At 32.9% G+C, this 21,586-nt stretch overlaps 3 protein-coding genes across 3 annotated transcripts; 2 read left to right on the plus strand and 1 right to left on the minus strand.

Annotated features, from left to right (window-relative positions):
• Positions 1–4,094: 4,094 nt before the first annotated feature.
• Positions 4,095–7,129, plus strand: LOC145588231 (uncharacterized). The gene is made up of 2 exons (XM_081644880.1): positions 4,095–4,582; positions 6,431–7,129. The coding sequence occupies exons 1-2, from the start codon at positions 4,319–4,321 to the stop codon at positions 6,707–6,709; spliced, it is 543 nt and encodes a 180-aa protein (XP_081501006.1). The 5' UTR covers positions 4,095–4,318; the 3' UTR covers positions 6,710–7,129.
• Positions 7,130–8,889: 1,760 nt separating this feature from the next.
• LOC145588233 (reticulon-like protein B11) lies at positions 8,890–13,367 on the plus strand. The gene is made up of 6 exons (XM_081644881.1): positions 8,890–9,058; positions 9,171–9,351; positions 9,448–9,589; positions 9,678–9,747; positions 9,857–10,038; positions 12,867–13,367. The coding sequence occupies exons 1-5, from the start codon at positions 8,998–9,000 to the stop codon at positions 10,027–10,029; spliced, it is 627 nt and encodes a 208-aa protein (XP_081501007.1). The 5' UTR covers positions 8,890–8,997; the 3' UTR covers positions 10,030–10,038; positions 12,867–13,367.
• An 834-nt stretch (positions 13,368–14,201) lies between these two features.
• Positions 14,202–17,687, minus strand: LOC145588234 (protein TIC 21, chloroplastic-like). Its single transcript, XM_081644882.1, has 4 exons — positions 17,366–17,687; positions 16,162–16,419; positions 15,090–15,293; positions 14,202–14,557 (listed from the first exon to the last, which is right to left on the minus strand). Exons 1-4 carry the CDS (start codon positions 17,630–17,632, stop codon positions 14,447–14,449), a joined length of 840 nt encoding a protein of 279 aa, XP_081501008.1. The 5' UTR covers positions 17,633–17,687; the 3' UTR covers positions 14,202–14,446.
• Between the last annotated feature and the right edge of the window lie 3,899 nt (positions 17,688–21,586).

The raw sequence follows: 21,586 nt of genomic DNA on the forward strand, positions 1-21,586 counted from the left end.
TTTATGACAAGTTGGATCATTGAGCTAATGAGACCGAAGTAAAGAGAAAATCTGCCAAATAATCTCCCCTCACTTCCTGGATAGTAAAACCAACAACAATAACCTCTTTTTTGCCATACTACTCCAACTCTTTTTACTTCATAAAACGTCTCGAAAATCGCCATCATTAAGCATATAGAGGAAGTAATGATGCTTAATTTAAGGTAAATTTTGTGACTCATTTTTCTTTCATTTTCCTCTTGGGAAAATATAGCTTGACATAGCTCAACAACCACATTTAGCAAAGTAAACACCCACTTAAGAAAGTTTTTGCTTCCTAGAGTTTTTGACCTTATAGTTTTGAGTGTATGCATAACACTATTAGTACCTAGGAAGACATCAAAGTTACCTTGATCGCAATTTTGTTGTTGATCTTCTACTTCAAATCCATCTTTGACCAATGTTGAAGTCTCGTGTTCTTGTACTTGGAATTTTCCTTGAAGAAGAGGCGAGGAGAGGTACTCCCGAGGCGGGCGTTCGAATTTCATTGATGATACACCGGGGTCTGATACCGACCACGGGTGTTGCTTAAGGAAGTCTCGCAAGACTTGCAAACCCTCATTATTTTGGTCTTCATTTGCGGATTCATCAATGGTCATCATCATTGTAATCAAAGTGTTTATAAAATTATAAGTTGTTAAGATAAAAAAAAGAAAGACTAGAAGTTGCAAACTAATAGTCTTATAATGTTATATAGCCGTAGCTTAGCAGCTACCATCAGATAAATGGATAAATCAGAGTTGATTTTTGCCAGGGTTTTTTTGGGCAGGTTTTGGCAAGAGTTTATGGACCTACTTTCTTTTTCTTAGTAGTTTCTTAAATGGAAATAAATGGTGTAATTGATCACAAAAAGGAAACAGCCCGGTGAAAGGAATCATAATAAAATAATATTGGCATTATTGATAAGGTTGGAAAAAGAAAAGTTTGGATTTTAAATAAATCAAAGATTGTTGAAGATGATGTGGGAGAAAAGTTGAAGAAACTAACGTCAAAAGACGAGGAAACGGGGGATATATCAAATGAAAATGAAACACAAGGAAGAGACAAGTGGGATTCGACAATGGTTGGTTGGTTCGTACACCCGGGTGTACCATGCCGATTAAAGCGGAAAGAACATAGCTTATAAATGTAAAGAACATCATTAAATTATAAAAGAACACATTATTGAAATATAAAGAACATAATAGATTGTTATTAATTGATTTTTACCACGCATTTAATGTCAAATCATTTCAAAATATTGAGTATTCCAAAATTTCTCTATCTAAGATTATTTTCTACCAAAATAATTAAAGATTTCATTTTCAAATTTCAAAAAATTCAAAATTTAAAAATATTTTCAATATAATTTATTTCAATTTTTTTTTTAAAAAAAATATTTACAAAAATTAATCATATTTTTTTCACCGTTACCAAAAAAAACATAAGGGATAAAACAAGAGAGCATAATGATAAAAAAAATTTAAAAAAAAAAAAACATAATACCCAAAATAATATGGAGTATAAGGTTTAAAGCAAACACATATTAATATAGAAGAACATATTATCTAAGTTAAAAGAACATAATTTGTATTATTGAAACCCAACAAAGAACATTTTTAATCTACATCTACATATATTAAAGTACATTGTTTATAATGTAAAGAACATATAATTTATATACAAAGAACATATTGATCAGATTTAAAGAACATATTCCATTCCAATAAAAAAAAAAATATGTATCCAAGAATTGATAAAAGAACATTTATCATCATACGAAGAATATCAACTTCAACCTTAGAAAATAACACGAAAACAGGAAAAAAAAAATTAAAAAATATCTTTTCTTTCAACAATAAATTAATCAATTACATCATTAAGAGATTATAATGGAACGATAAAATCAACACTATTATAACATTGAATCACTTTGAAATTCAAAATTTACCATGATTTCTCTCTATATAAATTCAATTTCTCTCTCTTAACAAAAAATGAAATTCTATTCACCAAAAGTATTCAATTAATATATAAAATGTAAATAATAAATCAATTTCATGAATCAAGGATATAAATAACAAATCAATCCCTTAAACTAAGGAGGGAATACTCGTTTTGATTTTTTTGGCTCATATACTTTAATTTGTATGCAATGTTCTTTCCGCCTTATTTAATAACCTTTACATTATGATCGGATGTACCATGCTCCCCGGGTGTATGGTGAAATTTTCAGGGATTCGATAACATTTCTTGTTACTAGTGTAAAATAATTTTTTGTATCAATATACATAGTACTTAGTATGTTATAATCTTACAATCAGCTTTATTAGTACCAATTAATTTTAGTCATGTAAATGAGGTTGAGGTGATGGAATATTGACATTATTTTCACCTCGTATCTCTGAGGTTTAGGAATTAAATCTCATGAGACTCATTTGAAAGAATTTCCTCATCTCTTTCATCAAATGAGCCCCCTCTCATCTCTTTCATCAAATAAGCCCCTTCTTGAAAAGAACACAATCTTAATGAGATACTACTTCGTATATAATAGAGTTACATTAGCGTATCTGTGTAAAAACATTGTCTAGACTTTTTTACAACATTGAAAAGAAATATTCCCAATAAATTAAAGTCTTTTTATTTTTTATTTTTGTTTGTTGTTTTTAAGTCTTATCTATTACTTCATGTCAAATGTTTTGGAGACTATACATCACTATATTAAATTAGACAAATTCAAAGGTTAAATTCATTTTCCTCTGTTTTTAACCATGGATTCTTATATAAGTTTAAAATCTAAAAAAACATGTACGCCCTATTTGACTTTGCATGGTCTCCAAAACGCGTCTTATAAACAAAATCACAGTTGCTAAACACAACCTTCACCTACTTTACACCCCCCCCCCAAAAAAAACCCAATTATGCCCTTACCTTCTCATATTCTAATTCTTTCGTCTCTTCCCTCTCTTTCACCCTAAAACCCCAAAACCATTCAGTTAAATCATACACCCATTCATATAATGCCAATTGAATTTCATAAATTCTTTTGAAGCTAATTATCAGAAATCGTGACTCCGTCATCTTCGCTACTAATTTTTCATTGTTGTGGTAAAGGTAACTTCACAATCTCCCTCATTTTTTCAATTATTTTTAGGGTTTATTTTCTGGGTTTTTTGCGCTCGAGTTTGACAATTTTGGGGCTTTAAGTGTCAATTGCATATGGAGCGTTAGTTTTTGTAATAAAATTCTATTATTAGATCTCCTCTTGAATGAACAATTGTAAAAGGTGTTTTAAATTTGTGTGTTTTGAATCAGTTTTTCTAGATTTTTTGAAAATTTGCTTGTTAGTTGATTATTAAAGGTTGCAATTTTCATATAAGATATTGAACCATATACAAATTTGATGACAAATCAATCTAATTTTCAATACATTGAATGAATCAAATTGGGATGAACAAAGAAGAGTACCGAGTAGTATTTTGGATATTTGCTTTGTTCAATATGTACGAAACAGAATGAAGTAATTTGTTCAATATGTACGAAACAGAGTATAATAATTTGTTCAATTTTTACGAAATAGGGTAAATTGTTTTGTTCCATATGTGCGAAATGTTGGTGTCTATTTTGTACAATGTGACCGAAATAGAGCAACTGTTTCACTCGTATAGAACAAAATGTACTCGAAAAAAAAATATTAAAAATTGATAAACTTACATTAATTCCAAGATTTTCCATATCAAAATTATCATCCATTGTAATCCCAATGAGTATTATAAATTGATTTTGGTACTGTTGTGACAAAGTTATTAAATTTATTTAGATTCTTTACCAAGTTCAAAGAGGAGAAGAAAAGATAACTTTTATATTTCTATTAGGGTTAAAAAATAAGGGAAAAAGGGTTACGTCAAGTAAACCTAGGTTGCGTTTAGCACCCCCCACGTTAAAATTTTCTTAATATAATCCAATAAATGATAACGGGGCAAAAATAAAAGAATGGAGGAAGTATACATTTTAGTATTTTACATACCCATCCTATTTTACATACTCCGTTTTTAACCATTGATCAATCGATTCTCTTCTTTTTGTCTGTTCTATAGTCTTTCCGTCAATAATCCGTACTCGTCTCCTCCCGGAAAGCCGCAATTTCCTATCAAATTTCTAGGGATTTCAATTCACAACTTAAACCCAATTTGACCCCCAAATCACTCAAAAATCATCAATTAATCACAAAATCTTCTCATAATACCTTTCGATTTCTCACACAACCATCCGATTTCTTTCAATTTTTCGAATCAAAACAATGTCATCGGGTCAATCGAGGTCGGTGTTAGAAGGCGACTTACAGATAGTTGCAGTAGAAGATAAGCCGTCTACAATGTCCGCTTTGCCGCCTAGACCGCCGCCGTCGACGAGCAACGCGATCGTGGAGTACACTCGCGCTCCTTTCAAAGAAGAAGAGGAAGATATTGAGATTAAACTACGTCGTATTCTTGAGAATGTTCCTGTTCGAGTTAGTAATACTTCTGGTAGTTCTGCTGGTTCTGGCTCCGGCGATTTTCATCAGGTTTCCTTTCTCTAAAACCCTAAGCCCTTAATTTTCATTCATTTATTTATATAACTCTTTATGTTGTTTTTAGGAAATTTTAGTTGTTAATTTTATTTATTTAGTTGTGATTTGGTAGCTAAATGCAGTTTAATTTGCAATAACAATAGATTATGAGAACTTGGGGGAGTAAATATAGTGGTTGAAGTTGATATCTTTTTGAGTCGAAATTAGGGATTATTGTTTAACAGCGAAAAGGGGAAATTTTGATGATTGTGGTATACAGTGGAATCTTGCTAGTGATGTGATTTAAGGGTGATTTTGCTTATTTGTTTAATGAGTTTTTTCTGTGGATATTGCTAATTGTGTAAGAAGTTATGTGCGTAATGTACTTCGGGTTGTAATTTATTTTTGAAATCGAGCTTGACTCCTGCAAAAATTAGAGAAAGTGAAATGATCATGTCCAATTGTTGAAATTTCTTAGGAGTTTATAATCACAAAACAAATTGAGCAAAGGGGCGGTTTTCTAGGTATGAATTATAAGTTGGAAGTTGGAGTGGATAGTTTGGTTTATGGAAATGGTTCAGTTGGGAGCATGAGTGATAAGGAAACGGAGACACATGGTCGACATGGATGATTTGTGTGATGAGGAAGTTTATGATACAGCTCAAGTTCAACATCATGTTTTTTTTTTTCATTGCTTGATGTTGTAGATGGAAGTAATAGGTAGGCATATGGCTCTATTACCGGGAATGGGTGCATTTAGTTTGTCAATGAAAACTATAATTCTATACATAAGCAATACTTCTTATATAATTACAACCTTTATCCACTGGAAGGTTTTAGCAAATAGGAAAATCTAGGGTGGGAGAAAAGGAGGAATCTTCTTTTGCTGGTTTGATCACAAATGCATCTTCTGTTTGCTTTGTGTAACATTCTTCTTGTAGCTTCATTTGTCCCTTATATAAGTCGTTTAGGTTTAAAGGTATCAAAGTTTTTGTTTTCAAACTTTTCACTGCAACTCTCGACTTGAATTAATAACCTTGACTGCTGCTGAATGGTGGAACCATATATTCTCTTGCTTTAGTATATTTGTCATGTTTAGCTGAGAGCCTGTGTGTGCCTTTGAACAACCTTCTACAAGTTTTACTGTTTTAGTATTCATCGTTGAACTACGTGTTTATTCTGCAAGAATCTGACTGTTGTGTGTTAAATATATTTGGCGTTCTTTTTTTCTCATGTACGGGCAATGCCATGCTGTCATGGTTACTGTATAAGCATGAGGTTGAGTTTGGGCATTGCCATACTGCCATGGTTACTTTATTCTCTTCTTTGATGTGCCCATCCTATAGCTCCTCTGATGTGTAAAATGCATTTGCTGGAGAGCCATTGAGAAATGAGTGATTACTTGGTGTTTGTTTGAAGACAAAACAACTGAAACTAAGATTGTGATTGTGTTGGCATGCATTATTGGAATAAAATGCAAAATCTGGATGAGGGAATCAGGGTGGACCTTACAACTGAAGTACATAATTTTCTTTATCTTAGACACAGTACCTCAAGTTAGTTTTCGTCATTACCTTTTAGTCTTTTACTAGCTCCTTAAAAAATTGGTCAACATGTTGAACCCAATTGATGGCAGTTTTGCATAGTTGTGCAGCTGACATTCTTGACTCCTACATTTCTGCCTGTTTATCTTACCTCTGTGGGTGTGTATTTGAATAAATAAATTAATCTATATGGGTTGACCAATGGCCTATTTCAGGTAAGCTGCGCTTATGTTCTTGTGTTTATTCCCCCCTTCCTATTTTTTGTGACCCAAAAACAGATTCTTGTTATCCTGGTTTGAATGCTAAATTTGTATTGCAGTACCGGCAAATGAGGCGGAAAGAGCAAGACAGGCTTGTCAGAATGGAAGTTGACTATCAAAGAAGGAGAGAGGTTGCAGAATTCGAATATAGAAGAGAACAAAGACTGAAAGCTGCTGAAGAACAAGCAGCTAAAAAGCGTGCAAAACGCCAAAAAAAGAAGCAGAGAAAGAAGGAGAAGAGAAGCAAACCCAATACAGCTGGAGAGGAGCATCAGAAAGTGGATGTTTCCGATGATAGCGGGGATACTGATAATGATGAGAAGACAGGAGATGATTGAGCACTTTTGGCAGACTTTCTTCGGCAGTGATTTTTCTCCAATTGCCACATAACACAAAATTGCACAATTTGTAATTGGCTGAAGCAAAGTAGAGATCTCCATTTGTCCTGAACTATGGCGCTGCTGTCCTTGCTAACTCTGAGATCATCCAAATGGAAATTAAAAATTGATAGTTGCATGGTTGAGCCAAGTATGGTTATATTGAACAAACCCTCAGCAGTTCATGTTTTTGGATACTCATGATTGAGCAAATACAATTACATGTATTTGCATAGTGCGGTTATTGGGCATAATAGTATGTTTTATAGATTGCTGTGTTGTAAGCCTCATTTACTTGCTAACTGCTATGTAACGGACTAATCGCTATGTACTTGCTTAATTCAAAGTTTCATGGCTGTGCACAGTTGTGCCTTAGCCCCATATGACTGAGCCACCCATTAACTTTGAAATGAGATTTTGAAATTCAGCTAACAAAAAAGAGTGAAGCAGGGGATTAATAAGGATCAAAAAGTTTGGAAATCATATCAACTTCTACTTGATACTTCGTATGTTTTATCTGTGTAAAATGGTTTGAAGATGAGACTTTATGACAATTACTGTGTTTAGGGCTATGATTTAGGGCCTATTCCGATTTAAATAAAACAACTAAACTGATTGGAGCTGAACTAAATAGAAATTAAATGAATTGTTTATGAGTGAAGGAAATTAGGAACTGAATTGATTGGAGCGGAGCTGAACTGAAATTAAGCTGAACAGAACAGACTCTTACTTTACTATCTTAAGTTCAAATTGTGTTGAAAAAACAGAATTAGTTAAAAATAAGTTTTGGATGCTAATGTGTAGTTACACTTGCTTCACTCTCACACATACGAAGTATTTTACAACCGAAAAAAAAACACCAACAAATGTTTTTATTTTTATTTTTATTTTTATTTTTAGACGAAACCAACAAATGTTAAATCCATTGTAATTAAGTGATTATTAATTTATGGGTTTATTTTGTTTAAAATTAACATTGATATTATTTGATAATGTATGATAAAATTAAACACCGATTGGACTACTAGTGTAATTTCATCATTATACATATTCCATCTATATTATTTACTCATTGTACAATTTATATTTTTGTCTATACGCAAAAAAAAAAATGTCAATAAGAATATATTAAAAAAAAAAAAACTATGATTATGGAGTATATAAGTAAAGGTCACAAATCGTGTACCCCAATGGAGTTTGGGTTGACTCACGATGGGTCGGGGTGTTTGGGTCGAGTTATGACGGGTCATTTTATCCTAACAAACCAAATCAAGTCGAGTCAAGCTTAATTATATTCGAGTCAAAGGTGGGTACAAGTATGGTCAGGTACAAATCGAATTTGGGTCAAGTTAAATTTGAATCGAGTCATATTGAGTTCAGGTGAGCTCGGATTCGGATTTAATTAGGTTTATTTGGGTCAAAACGGAATTAATAGACTTTGGATCATGTTATTTCGGATTCGGTTAGATCTCAGTTCAAATCAATTTAGTTTCGATTAGATCTCACTTTGAATCAGTCATGTAATTTATAACTCATTTTTGAGCTATTTTCTATTCAAGTATATAAATTATCTTTCAATCCTATCAACCCCATTAAGTACACTTTATATTTAAAACCCACTTGGTCTTTATTATAATCAATAAGTTGATAACTAATTAACTAATAAGTTTTGGGTCGGGCTTAATAGAGTCATGGATAGTTTTGGATCAAGTAAATTTAGTTCGGGTAAAATGAGGTATTTGTGTGGGTATAGATGGTTTCGGGTTAAATTGAACTCAGGTCTTGAATTATCGGGTTTTATTAGTTTCGGATATACAATGAATCGATGTCAGGTTGGGTTTGAATTTTAATTTACCGGGTATACAATAAAATCAATTTCGAGTTAACTTCGGGTTGGTTCCACATTAAATTTAAATGTAAACATTCGGATCAAGTAAGTTTTTAATTTTGACACCCCTATATATAATCACATACAGAGTATTTTTTTTTTGACAATCAAATACGTTTTTTGGACAACAATATTTTGTCATTTCCGGTAGCAACAAATTGTATGAATATTCCCTCTATTTTCAATATCCTACGAGTAACGTAAAATTGTCGTCACCATTTCAATTTTCATTTCTATCTCAACTGCTTTCCCTAATATCCAATTTCTCTCTCTCTCTCTCTCTCTCTCTCCTAAGAATCTCGAATCAGAAACCCTAATTCTTCAAAGAATCGGAGAATCCACAAACCCTAGCAATCATATAATGGGCGATTCTCACACTAATCGTCGCATTTCTGTTCATCAAACTCTCGGTGCTGGTTATGGTACTCTTTCTCTCTCCTCAATTTTTCATCCAATTTCGTTTGATCTCTGCAATTTCGATCATTCTTGCTGATTTCTTGACGCAAATTTGATGAATTTTGATGTAATTTTCAGTTGCAGACGTGCTATTATGGAGAAAACGTTTCGGAAGTATTTTGTTGCTAGTCTCATCAACATCATTATGGCTTCTCTTTGAACGTGCTGGTTATAATCCTTTAACTTTCGTCGCTAATGTGCTTTTGCTTCTTGTTGCTATCCTCTTTTTCTGGGCGAAATCTGCTTCTCTTCTCAATAGGTAATTGATTTTCTTTGGTTTTAAGTTTTGATGATTTCTTTGATGTTGGTTGAAATTGAAATGTGGTGAATTTGTTTGTTGTGATTGATGAACTAGACCTCTTCCACCTGTCCCTGATTTGGAAGTATCGGATAAGTCGATCGAGCAGGCGGCTGATGTGATTCGAGTTTGGCTTAATCGTGCATTGGCTGTTGCTCATGAGATTGCTGTTTGTGGGAATTTGAGGGTTCTTATTCAGGTTTTGTGACTTTATGTGATGGGAATTTGTGTGTTCTGTTTGGAATTTGTTCATAATTAGTCTTATTTATTCTGAATTTTGTGTTTAGGTTGCAGCATTGTTGTGGTTGATTTCATACATTGGTAGTTTGTGCAATTTCGTCACATTTGTCTATATTGGTGAGTGCTTTTATATGATCACGCTTTTCACTGCTTTTTTGCGTGCTGCTCTTGGCTTATGGGTATCACTGTGTATTAATATTGATGTTTGATTCGATAAATTGGGTAGGATTCCTTCTTGCTCTATCGGTGCCAGTGTTGTATGAAAAATACCAGAGCCAGGTTGATGAAAAGATGAATGTAGCATGTAGACTACTCGACGCTGGTTACAGAAAGGTTGATGCAACTGTTTTAAGAAAGATCCCAGTGTCATTGTACAAGAAAAAGAAGAAGACTCAGTAGGCTGAAGTGGTAATCTTCTTTCCTGATTACTTTACTTGGTATAGCTTTTGAATTGGAAAATGCATCTTTAGTATTTTCTTCTTATTATGATGGTATGTGCTGGGGTTATGTGTAAGTTTTTTGGCCTTTGAAATCAATGTTTACATTTTTATGTTGATGTTCCTTGTGATCTTAGGTGAGTGACTTACTTAGCCATAGCATGACATTAGTGTCAAAGCATTGAATTGAGAATATTGGGTTTTGGAATTGAAATAGATTTCATCCTGGGCATACATACATCATGTGCAAGTTTTCCTTTGGTGTAGTTGTAGTTTCCTCTCCACACAATGCTGTTATTTCTAAAGAATCGCGGATTATGTTTGTTCCAAGCTTATACTGCACTGTATGTGAAGCCTGAAAATTTCATTGTATATTTGCTCTGGTATTTTGGGGTAGGGAGATATGTTCCTCTGGTGAACCTTAATTAGTAATGTATACTTTTCCTTTTCCATTAGTCCTTCTCTAACAAGGGGGAAGTTGTGCTAACATTTACTTCTGATATTGATATTTTAGGTTTGTGTTTATGTGGTTTGTTTATGCCATAGGTGTAAAATCTAGTAGAAATCTTAATTGGTATGCCACTATCCCAAAGATGTGTAGATTTGCTTGAATGGATTCAACAGAGAGGGCTTTGAAAATTATAATATCTTTTTCAGTAATTGTATTGTAACTAATGTAAGAAAGACTAATGATAAACAACATTAAAGAACACATGGATACTAATACTGTCTTAACTTCATCCAGAGGCTTGTTAATAATGACCTTGGGAGTTTATATGTTACTCGTACCCCAAAACAGAAACAAAATTAGCCCCAAAATAGGCCCGAATAGGAAATCGTAGCTCAAAAGTGAAGGATGGGTTTTGTGTGTGTGTGTGTGTGTGTGGCGCGGGGGGGAAGGGGGGGATTGTATGAATTCAAGGCATAATTTAACAAATTGAATGGATTTAGGAGTTATGTGTTGTACACCATTTACTCCAGTTATTTTGTGCTTCAAGGCTGTAGTGTTGAGAAATTTTCCTTTGATCATTGTGTGTATTGTTGTCTTTATTTCTTTTTCCATCCAGCTACATGTAATGGAATAAGGAGCTACTTGTTGTAGACTGGACCATTTGATGTGGATGCGAGTGTTTTTTCTGTAATTCTGGTTCTATATAATTTACCTTATAATTTCCTGTTTTAGGTATAAGTGAAGTTTAGATTGATTTGGTGCAGTCCTGTTTTATAAAAAATGATCTGATAATATCATGGTGTGGATATTTTGATCAAATTATGCTCTGTACCTGCTCTAAAATTGATTAGTTACCTTATCTCAGTGTGATATCTTGTTGATTATGGCAATAATATGGCAGTTGCAAGTTGCAAATGCATTTAATACCTGACTTAACTGTATCATTCTGCTGTATTATGATATAAAGCTAGCAATTGTGAGAAGCTTTAAACTGACATTTAGTTTTTTCTCTACTAGTGATATGAAGTGTTTTTTTTTGTTTGTTTAGGAAAGGGAAAAGATGTACTCAATTGTCTCTTCTATATTTATTTATTTATTTTTGGCTGGTTTTGACTTTGTGAGGGTAAGGTTTCTTTTCCATTAAGTCACTCCTCCATCTGAAAACATATTTATCAGTCTGGAGCTTTGTAAACTTTGATCTTGCATGATACATCTAACATCTTTCATGAAGTTTTTAATGTGAGACTAAGTTATTATCTAATGGATATTGTTAACATATGTGAAGAAATAATATTTTTTTTCCCCCAATTGAGGTAAGGGAGAGGATGGTCATTTAGCACTATTGATTCTTTTTGAAAGGTTTTTTTTTTTTTTAAGAGATTATGGGATAGCACTTGAGTGAAATGCATGTAACCTCTAAAAAACCTCTTTTGAAAGTTTCCTACGAATCCAATCTTTTGCAAGCCCTAGTGATGGAGGGCTTGATAGTGTACCTTTTTGTAGTCAAGTGATAGTGACTGTCTGATGATATATGGGTGGGAGTGTGGGACTGATGATGACAGCCCTATTTAATTATGAGACTATGGCATAGGAACGTTGCTTTATAAAAGGGGGACATGGATGAAAATTACTGAGCGGCATCATTGTTGAGAAGAGGAGTCTTGAGAAAGGATGTGGAGACTCTTTCATCTTAGTATGCCATGACAATGTTGCTTTATAGAGGAGACGTGTGTGTCAAAAAAAAAAAAAAAAAAAAAAAAGAGGAGACGTGGATGATAGCTTTTTGTGTGCTTATAGAAGAGGATGATTCCTCGACTATAACCTGCTTTTTCTTATTTTAGTTGATGCCATTGTAAATAAGTCAGCGGTTTCAGTTCACACTGTTTCAATCTTGTATGATCGGACGGGAGGGGGGATGAGACTTCGGATGCTGGACCTACACATGTTTATAGTATTTTACTCGCCTTGATAAATCTTCTTTACTAACTAATCACATCAAGGAAAGGAATTTATCTGGGTGGTCTGCATCGATCTTGTGCAACATTTCCATTGTATATTGGCACTTTGATTCGCTCTTGTGGATCTGTTTATTAGAATGTAGTTATGAATTACGGTGTTAAAGATTTAAAGTTGGTGCTTCTGATGGGAGCCTAGAACTTATAAACTGGTAATCCCATGATTGGAGCATTGAACTATATAAACTCATTCTGTTCACTAAAGTTACTTCTGATGTGTCATTAGTCTTTTCATTTTACATCAAATTTGAGCATATCTGGTTTACTCTATTGCACGAAGATTCTCTTTTTGCTTGGCCATTGTGTTCACCTATTATCTGATGTATTTTTCAGATAAAATTCAAGAGGATGTTCGAGCTGTGCATACTACACTTGTCTAGTAACACAATGTCCTAGATTGATGTTCACATTGGTCGTAGCTGGGATTTGGTTTGAGTGACTTGACTTTTTCTTTACAAGGTTTTAAGGAGTGGGTAAATTTTGTAGTTGGAGATCGATTGGCTTTACGGCGCTTCTTCCAGAACTGAGAAAGAGTGTAAGATATGTTCTAGGTGGTGAATTGGAGATCATCACTTTTTCTGATGGAGAAATAGGCACACATTACTGTAAAATCATCAGCATTAGTTTTCCTTTGTATTTTTTCAGTGATCAAGACTACATGAAGCTGGAAATGGTTGAGCTCTTTTCTTGGTGAAAATATAGATTAATAGCTGAAAATGTGTGCTAACTTTTTTTTTTGATGGAAATGTGTGCCCATGTAATTTTAGCAAGCTATAATAGGACTTAGGGCCTGTTCATATTTACTGAGCTGAACTGAACTGAACTGAACTGATTGGAGCTGAACTGAACTGAACTGATTGGAACTGAACTGAACTGAACTGAATTGAGCTGAAATGAATATTTTATGTGAGAGGGAAATTAAGAGCTGAACTGAACTGAACTGATTGGAACTGAACTGAACTGAACTGATTGGAACTGAACTGAACTGAACTGATTGGAGCTGAACTGAAATTAAGTAAATATGAACAGGCCCTTAATGATACCTTTCCACATTTTGTTTGGACAGGTGTTCACAAACAATTCTCATTCATTTTTGGGATTAATCTAGCATTCTGATATACACGCTATACAAATATAATTACGTGTATTGTTAGACAACACATTTTTTTTTGGAGGGGAAAGACTGGGAGAGGCGTAAAATACAAAATGTTGCAATTTAGAAAATAAAACCAAAGGTTGTTTTACATACAAATTAGCCCTATTATATTTACCTTGTGTTTTGCAAAATTCCATTCAGTGGAAATTAAGGTTTGATTGTATAACCTTGTGTTATTAAATAGTTCATCTCCTGCGACCTTATTTTACATATTGCTATAAAAGTTCTGCAAATATATATACATAATATTTTTTTTTTTTACAAAAACCATAATCTTCCTCTTCCTTCTACCATGGCAGCCAGGGGTGTGCATGGATTGGATATCGGATATCCAAAATTTGGGAAAATTTATATCAATAGAATTAGGAGGAATAAAGATAATTAAGACTGAAAAATTGTTGCAAGATAATAGTTGAATGAGCTGTACTTGTAACCCAGAGAGTAGTAGCTCCTCCATTCCTGCAGTTAATGCTGCTAAGCAGAATATATGAATTCCATAATATCAGTGGAAGTCGAGCAAAATATATAAATTCCATTATATTAGTGAAAATTGAGCAAAATACTCTTGAAGTTCTTAGCTTCCTAACCTTTTTGTTTTATTACACCAGTTATTGACACAGTAGTTCAAACACAACTATCAACAGGAAGGAATACAAGATTCATCAGCAAACATTTGTTTGTGACATTGATGAAAACATCATCAAGAACCTTCTCTTGTGCACAGATGAAATGAAGCACATACCCAAAAAAGAAAAGTCTAAGCCATCTTGGCAGTAGGAGCAGATCCAGTAGGCAATGTCACTGACCGCAACAATTCCAAGGAGGAAACAAGACCGAAGAAATGAGACAGTATAGTGTTAGCTGATGCCTGTAAGAGAGATGATCAAGTGAGTAATTGTAGGTAAACATTTCTGCTATATATTCTCACTACCTAAATTTCAGTTCCATCTTTTAGTTTAGGGAAAAGTAGGGGGAAGGAATGTGTGAGAATTGAACTGCATGGTCAGCATGTTTCGTTAGCGTTAACTTTGTTTTCCCTATGACAATCTTAATTTTAAACAAGAAGATACAGCCAAAAAAATAAAAATGGGACACTTTCTAGATCTTCCTTTTACTCCCTCTACTCCTTAAAATGTATTCAGTAATTCTGTCACTTTAATATTATGCAATATTTATCATTTTTGTATGCTAATTAAATAACTACCATTTTTTTGTTCAAGTGCATTAACTCTAATCAAAGCCTGAAAACGGTGGAATAACACCGGACACTTTGACAGATCCCAGGGACTAGGGTATGTTATCTTGCATTTTGGCGGGGATTGTGAAATCAGAGTGAACATATTATCACTAGACGTTATCTGCATCTGAGTGGCTCAATTATATGTTCCAAAGATATATACCTGGACCAAGAATACGTCCAGAGCAAGAACAGGGCTCGACCCAGGGGCTACACCCTGATAGTAAGGATTTGCAGATGTAGTGAGAGCCTTGGCAACAAGTAATCCTACAGTGGCTTGCATTCCCAATATAGCAGAACCCATACCAAGGAGATTCACAGTGATTCCATTTTTCAGACTTCTGACAACATCAGCACGTGGGGGAGCCTGAAATAGTAAGAAAATATTTAAAATTTACTTTGACCAAAATATCAGACTAAAATAGTAGTTCACTAGTCAATAATCAAATCAAACAACACAAAGTATCTTGGAAAGGTTTAAGAAGTAGGAAAATGAGAGATTTACATATAAAAAGACGATTAAGATAAAAGATAAAGGATTTTATAAACAAAAAAGAGTTAAGTAATTGTCAATGCATGGGAAGCACAAAGCATTAATTAAAGACTAGGAGTAGAAAAATCCACAGATTCAAGAATATTGAGGAGTTTCTCACTTCATATGAACTGCAGTCAAATTCCAAGCTAAGTCAAGAGCAAATAACAATTATTTTATTAATATTGCACTCAAAGATGTGAAAATAGATGACAAACAACAGATAATGATACATTTACACCATGATTTGATTGCATCTGTAAGGCAAAAACCAAAAGGATTTTATGCACACGTACTACATGTCTACAAGAATGATGAAACTACAGAGAAACCATGAAAGAACTATGTAAAGACAATAATATTGCTTACACTGTCACTACTCACTACCCAGTGGTCAAGGAAAATTGATGAGATAGTAAACCTGGTACATACAAAGTTCAGGACCAAGATAGTGCATTTCACAATATGAGATTATGAGACTATAACTGAGCCTAGGCTTTCTATTATATGTATATCGCATATTGTGTTATTGTATATTAATGTGGAAAGGGGAAGCAGGATTTGGGCATCCTATTCTATTCTCTCAATTAAAATTCAGATGCTTATGCAAGACAATTTAAGTTAAATGCATAGTAATAAGAGCGACGGCCAAGAGCGGAAAATGCCCATAGCAACAAACCAGTAGTTTTCTCTCTGGTCCTACCTTTGAAGGGTCATTTGCTGATTTACGAAGTTTCTCTGATAGCCGAAGATAACCAAATGACCAAAAAACAGAAATAAATGCGGCAGCAATTCCACCCGCAGTAGCATAGAATGTAACAGGTGAAGTGATCTTCCCAGTGACTACAACGGAAAATGAAAGAATCACAGCAGAAACGATGGTGCATATTAGCTGTCCCCAAAACCCGAATGAGCCCAACCTTTTGAAATATCTCGCTGTTTTCTCTAGTCTTTTAGCCACCTGTGCCAAAATGCAAACATAAAAAATGTAAAAAACAGAAAAGGCATAGGCATGTCACAAAAGCAGAGATTATTACTATAGGTTAATGAGCAACCATGGTAGCATATTCTAAAAATATTCATGCATTTCCATAGTTATATGACTTCTGTGTTCTGTCCCCCTAATTCCTAACGTTGCAAATGCCACAATTGATGATAGGCAAACATGTAAAACCCAAGGGTTGGGGAGGAAGATGAACTCATAGATTCACATTACTTAAAAGCAATCTTGATCACAAATCAACAATCCTCAATCGCCGTTGAACTTTAATTTGACATTCTGAAAGCAATGTTGATTGACTGCCTTTTTAATTCCTAACCTAACATCAAAAGCTATAAACTAAATACAGAACTCGACTAATAGTCAAATCTACAAAAAGAAAGGTTCTGTTCTTACTATGTCAAACAAATTTCAGTAATGAGCATCATCATAGGCTCAAAGACCAAAACATTTGAGTCTGAATTTCGCCATAACAATCCTTAGATAAGCAGTAATTCCATTTCACATCACAAATCTACATTTAACAGCTCCTATTCTAGTTTGCCTCATAATTACAAGGTACAATTCCACTTCGTTTGATCAAATTTAGACTGTTTGAGTCCAAATTTCACAATTACAATCAGATTAGGGTTTAAGCCATATACATGTAATTCTCAACTGCAAAAACTTTGGAATTTGACAAGAATTTCAAATCCAATGTCTAATTAAGCTACATAAACAATTATATAAGCGATAATTTGACATTGAATTCAGCAATTTAGAGGCGTAATATGCACGCATCACTCATATAAACACAAAATTAGTGAAAATCTTCAGCATTTTACACTGAATTCAAAACCTAGAATCACTCACAAAAATTTCATGAATAAGAGCCAAAAATGAGTTAAATAATAGCGAGTTAACTCACCTGAGCTAGTTTAACCTGATCAGACTCATCAACGGGAGAAGAGAAACCAGTGGAAACAGGAGACGACGCCATTAGAGGAAGCCAATGCACCATTTTTATCGAATTTGTTGAGGAGAGAGAAAGGAAGGAAGAAGACGATGATGACGAAGGAGGAGAGAGAAAGCGAGTAGAGACTGGTATTCGCCGGTGTAAATGCGCTGCCTTTGTCACCGCCGGAGACGGCGGCGGAACGCCGGAGCGAGCCGCCGGTAAAAGCAGCGTTTGCATAATTAAAATTTGAAGAGAAATTGAAAGGTAAGAGGAAAAAATAAAAGAGAATAAAAGTGTTGTAAAAAAAGAGAAAATATTGGTTCCTTGCTTCACTAGTCAGTTAGTTAGTGAGCCTAGTGGCTGGAAACGAAAATCGTAAAAAACTTAATTTAGTTATGGGCCTTCTCAATGTTTTGGATTGGGCTTTAAATTAGACATTGGGTCTTGTTACTTGAAGGCCTTAGATTAATTTTTATGAGCTGTTTTTAGTCAAACGCGTAATAATTTTTGACATTTTTCACAAACTCTATTTTTATTACTATTTGTGATTTATATATATATGACACAATATAATCACGTGAGATCTTGAATAACCCTTTCAATGTATATTTTATGATATCAACGTCTTATAATTTTTATTCATTGGTAATTAGAAATATCTATTATTGGATTTGTACATTGGCAAATGTGGTGGTAAAAGTAATTGTCAAATAAAAAGAAATGGAGGAAGTATTATAAGTTTTCTGTAGAGCTAGTAATTGTCAAATAAAAAAGAATTTGGGATTGATTTGAGCTTTAAAAGCATAATTTGTGCCTTTTTTTTTTTTTTTTTTTGGAATGCCAATTCATGTGAGTTTGACTGATGTGTACACCCCCAACAAATCTCCTTCAAATGTGAGTTTCACCATGTAAATTAGTACATATTTGGTGTCATCTATGTTCTCAACGTAACATATTAAAATGGGGCAACACTCCAAGGCTACTTGAGATTGTAGATTTGTAGATAGAGCCTTTCTAAGTTCTACAAATTACTAGAATGCTTATCTCAAAAATGAGAAGAATATATTTCACACTTGTCATTTACTAATGTTTCTCAATACTACCGTTGATCTTTTATTCTATTTTAGTAGCTAAACATCTTGCTAATAGAACAAATAATTTTTTAATTCCAGTATCCCTTTGTCACTAGAGATTTTGTCTCATTTAATTTCACTTATGTATAGTTTTGTTTTTTTTTTTTTTTTAAAATAAATAAATTACCAATGCATGTAACTTATATTGCACTAATTGAATTCCATTAATAATCCATGAAAACCAACAAAACTATGCTGCAATTTTCTGTGACAATAATATGCCACTAAGAAAAAAATAAAAGGAAAAACAATACGAGTAATTTCTGAAAAAGAAATATAAAAGTACACTTAAAAATTCCTTAAAACCTCGTAGTTCTGCCACAAATAATAATTTGATTATTCTAATATTAAAAGATGTAAAAACAAGGTTCATCGGAAGATGGACTGATTTCTGTCTACGGCATCACGGGGCCGGTTAAAATAAGTGTGCACTAACTAGAATCACAGTACTATTTTAAGCATAATTATATAATTATTAATCTTATGTTTTGTCTAATTAATCATTGTTTCAAGCTTTCAAGAGTTACGTGTTTGTACTAATTTCCCAAATATCCTTAGTTGACTACTGACATGAGCAAGGTGTAATTCCAAACAGCGCAGGATCATTTTGTACAAAGTCTATGCATGTTTGTTTATGTTGATTAACTCTCAGCATGTACTATAATTTTATACAATAAGCCAAAATGTAATGTTCATTAACACGTGATGTATCATGCTTCATCGATTTCTACAAATAAACCTGCAACGTTTGCATTTTTGACACTATTTACAGTCTTATTTAATTTAATCACACATTATGATCAATACTTAACGATTAAGAGTTTAGTTCAATTCATCTCAATATATACTTTTCAAACATTGTTTCAACTTTTCAAAATTATAGTTATCTAACTAAATAAGTTTAAGCTTAAAATTTGCTTGAAAAGTGGGTGAAATTTTGCAATATTATGATGAAGTTTCATTTTTAATTGGAAAATTTGTTAAAAATAATACAAACTTTGATAAATCCGCCAAAAACAAGTCAAATTTTTAATAATTTTTGAATAATACAAAATTTGAGGGGTATCTGCTTTAAACAAGATAAAACCGATTAGTTACTATGGAACAAGTGATATTGTATTATTTTTTTAAAACTATCAAACAACTTTATAAGATAAATAAAAAAAACTAACCGACTAAATAAGTTGTAGGTAAAATAACTTGTTTAAAGCGGATACCCCTCAAAATTTGTATTATTTAGAAATAATTAAAAGATTGACTTGTTTTTGACGGACCGCTCAAAGTTTGTATTATTTTTGACAATTTTTCCTTTTTAATTTGACCCATATTTTGTTTTATATTGTTGAGCTAGTTTGTTGTTTTTGAAGGTATTTGAATAATTGCTTAGAAGAATTAGAACATTTGTCTAAATTTTTTTATTGTACTACTAGGACCCGTAATTTGATTGGCGAAGATTGATGGACCCTTCATAATAGAAACTCCAAGATTCCAAGAAATGTTATTAGTTGACTAATTTGAAATAATTGGTTGCTATCTTTGGATTTCAAAAGGTTTATAATTTATGAAAAGAATGAGTTAATAATAAACAAAGGGAATTGTCATTGTGTATTTGTGTTCAAACGCTATTTGCTCTGGGAGGCCTACTAAAAGGGAAATCTCATGTTCTCAGCTCTATAGCTGATTTAAAGTCAAAGTTTTTGTTTAAGTGTAGTCCTTCTTCATCAATTATTATAAGGAGTAGTATAATATAGTGAAAGCTTGGTATATGATAATACAAGGAAAAAAAAAATGTTATTTTCCATGTATAACAAACTTATCATGTAACTTCTTATTCTTTTGAGTAAATTGAGCAATTTAACTTTTAAGATCTCACAATATATATGTCGCACGGCTCTCATTCCTTGTATTACTAAGACTAAATTAGTGTAAAATAAAGCATTACAAGTTTTACATTATATCTATATGTAGTGTTGTAAGACTTGTAACTCTTAAACTCTCAATACATGCTTGAATTTTGATCTATGTAGTGTTGTAAGACTTGTAACTCTTAAACACTCAATACGTGCTTGAATTTTGATCTAGTAGCAAAATAGAGATTGTGTATAATATATATTGGCCAAGAGGACCCACCTAATCTAACTACATTGCCAAATTTTATTACGTAAGTTTATTGATCTGATATTCTGATGCCCATAATTAACCTTATTCTTGATGGTAATGCATGCATAACCATATACTACGTATTATAATCCGTTAAGAGTATTATTATTAGGCTTTTTAAGAAGAAATTAGGGAACATTTATTGGATGTGTTAGGCGGCAGGAGTTGATTAGTTGCACTAGTTACTGTAGCTGTAGTTAGTGGTTAAAAATGTGTAGACAAAATTAGCTTATAAGCTTAGCGGTTGTGACTTGTGAGTTGTTATACCAAAAGCATGATAACCACTCCTATATTCAAACGTACAACAAGTATGTAAGCTGATCTACAAAGACGAAAATCTTATTGGCTTAATTCAAAATTGATACTCATTAGTTACAAAATTATAAATCTTTTTTTTTTTTTTTTTTTTTTTTTTTTTTTTTTGTAAAAACAAAATTATAAATCTTAATTGACCTTTAAAAAAGTAGTCCATGGTTTAGGAGGAGAGAAAATAATTGAATATGAGTTTTTTAATTTGTTTTTTTTGTACATATATGTCATTTCGTTTGTTGTATGTGTCCATTGAGCGATAGCGAGACAATTTGACAACCTTAAAACAAAGATGTAATATATGAAAGGATAGCCAACTAATTTATCCATAACTAATCGTATTATAATTTATGAATTGATAATAATCGATTAATTTATGTGTTTATTATAGGACGTGTGGATTTGATAATGTAACTAATGACATGTTATACGTACAATGGTCAAAATATTTATTGAGAGGTTTTAAAATTCAAAATCTTATGACTGAGGGACCTATAAACTCATAATTTGTTCTCTTGTTATTTTATTAGTGTGCCTGATTTTATCTTCCAAGATTCAACAGTGGTCGGATCCATTGTCCACCTTTACA

Source organism: Chenopodium album, chromosome 17 (assembly GCF_948465745.1).
Source record: "Chenopodium album chromosome 17, dcCheAlbu1.1, whole genome shotgun sequence".
NCBI classification, from domain to species: domain Eukaryota; kingdom Viridiplantae; phylum Streptophyta; class Magnoliopsida; order Caryophyllales; family Amaranthaceae; genus Chenopodium; species Chenopodium album.

Excerpts from the sequence above, each read along its gene's own strand:
- LOC145588231 (XM_081644880.1), top strand. The coding sequence starts at position 4,319 with ATGTCATCGGGTCAATCGAGGTCGGTGTTAGAAGGCGACTTACAGATA. Across the intron at positions 4,583-6,430 it reads GCTCCGGCGATTTTCATCAG|TACCGGCAAATGAGGCGGAA; the intron begins GTTTCCTTTCTC and ends TTTGTATTGCAG.
- LOC145588233 (XM_081644881.1), top strand. The coding sequence starts at position 8,998 with ATGGGCGATTCTCACACTAATCGTCGCATTTCTGTTCATCAAACTCTC. Across the intron at positions 9,352-9,447 it reads TCTGCTTCTCTTCTCAATAG|ACCTCTTCCACCTGTCCCTG; the intron begins GTAATTGATTTT and ends TTGATGAACTAG. Across the intron at positions 9,748-9,856 it reads CGTCACATTTGTCTATATTG|GATTCCTTCTTGCTCTATCG; the intron begins GTGAGTGCTTTT and ends TAAATTGGGTAG.
- LOC145588234 (XM_081644882.1), bottom strand. The coding sequence starts at position 17,632 with ATGCAAACGCTGCTTTTACCGGCGGCTCGCTCCGGCGTTCCGCCGCCG. Across the intron at positions 15,294-16,161 it reads CAGCAAATGACCCTTCAAAG|GCTCCCCCACGTGCTGATGT; the intron begins GTAGGACCAGAG and ends TTACTATTTCAG. Across the intron at positions 14,558-15,089 it reads TGGACGTATTCTTGGTCCAG|GCATCAGCTAACACTATACT; the intron begins GTATATATCTTT and ends TCTCTCTTACAG.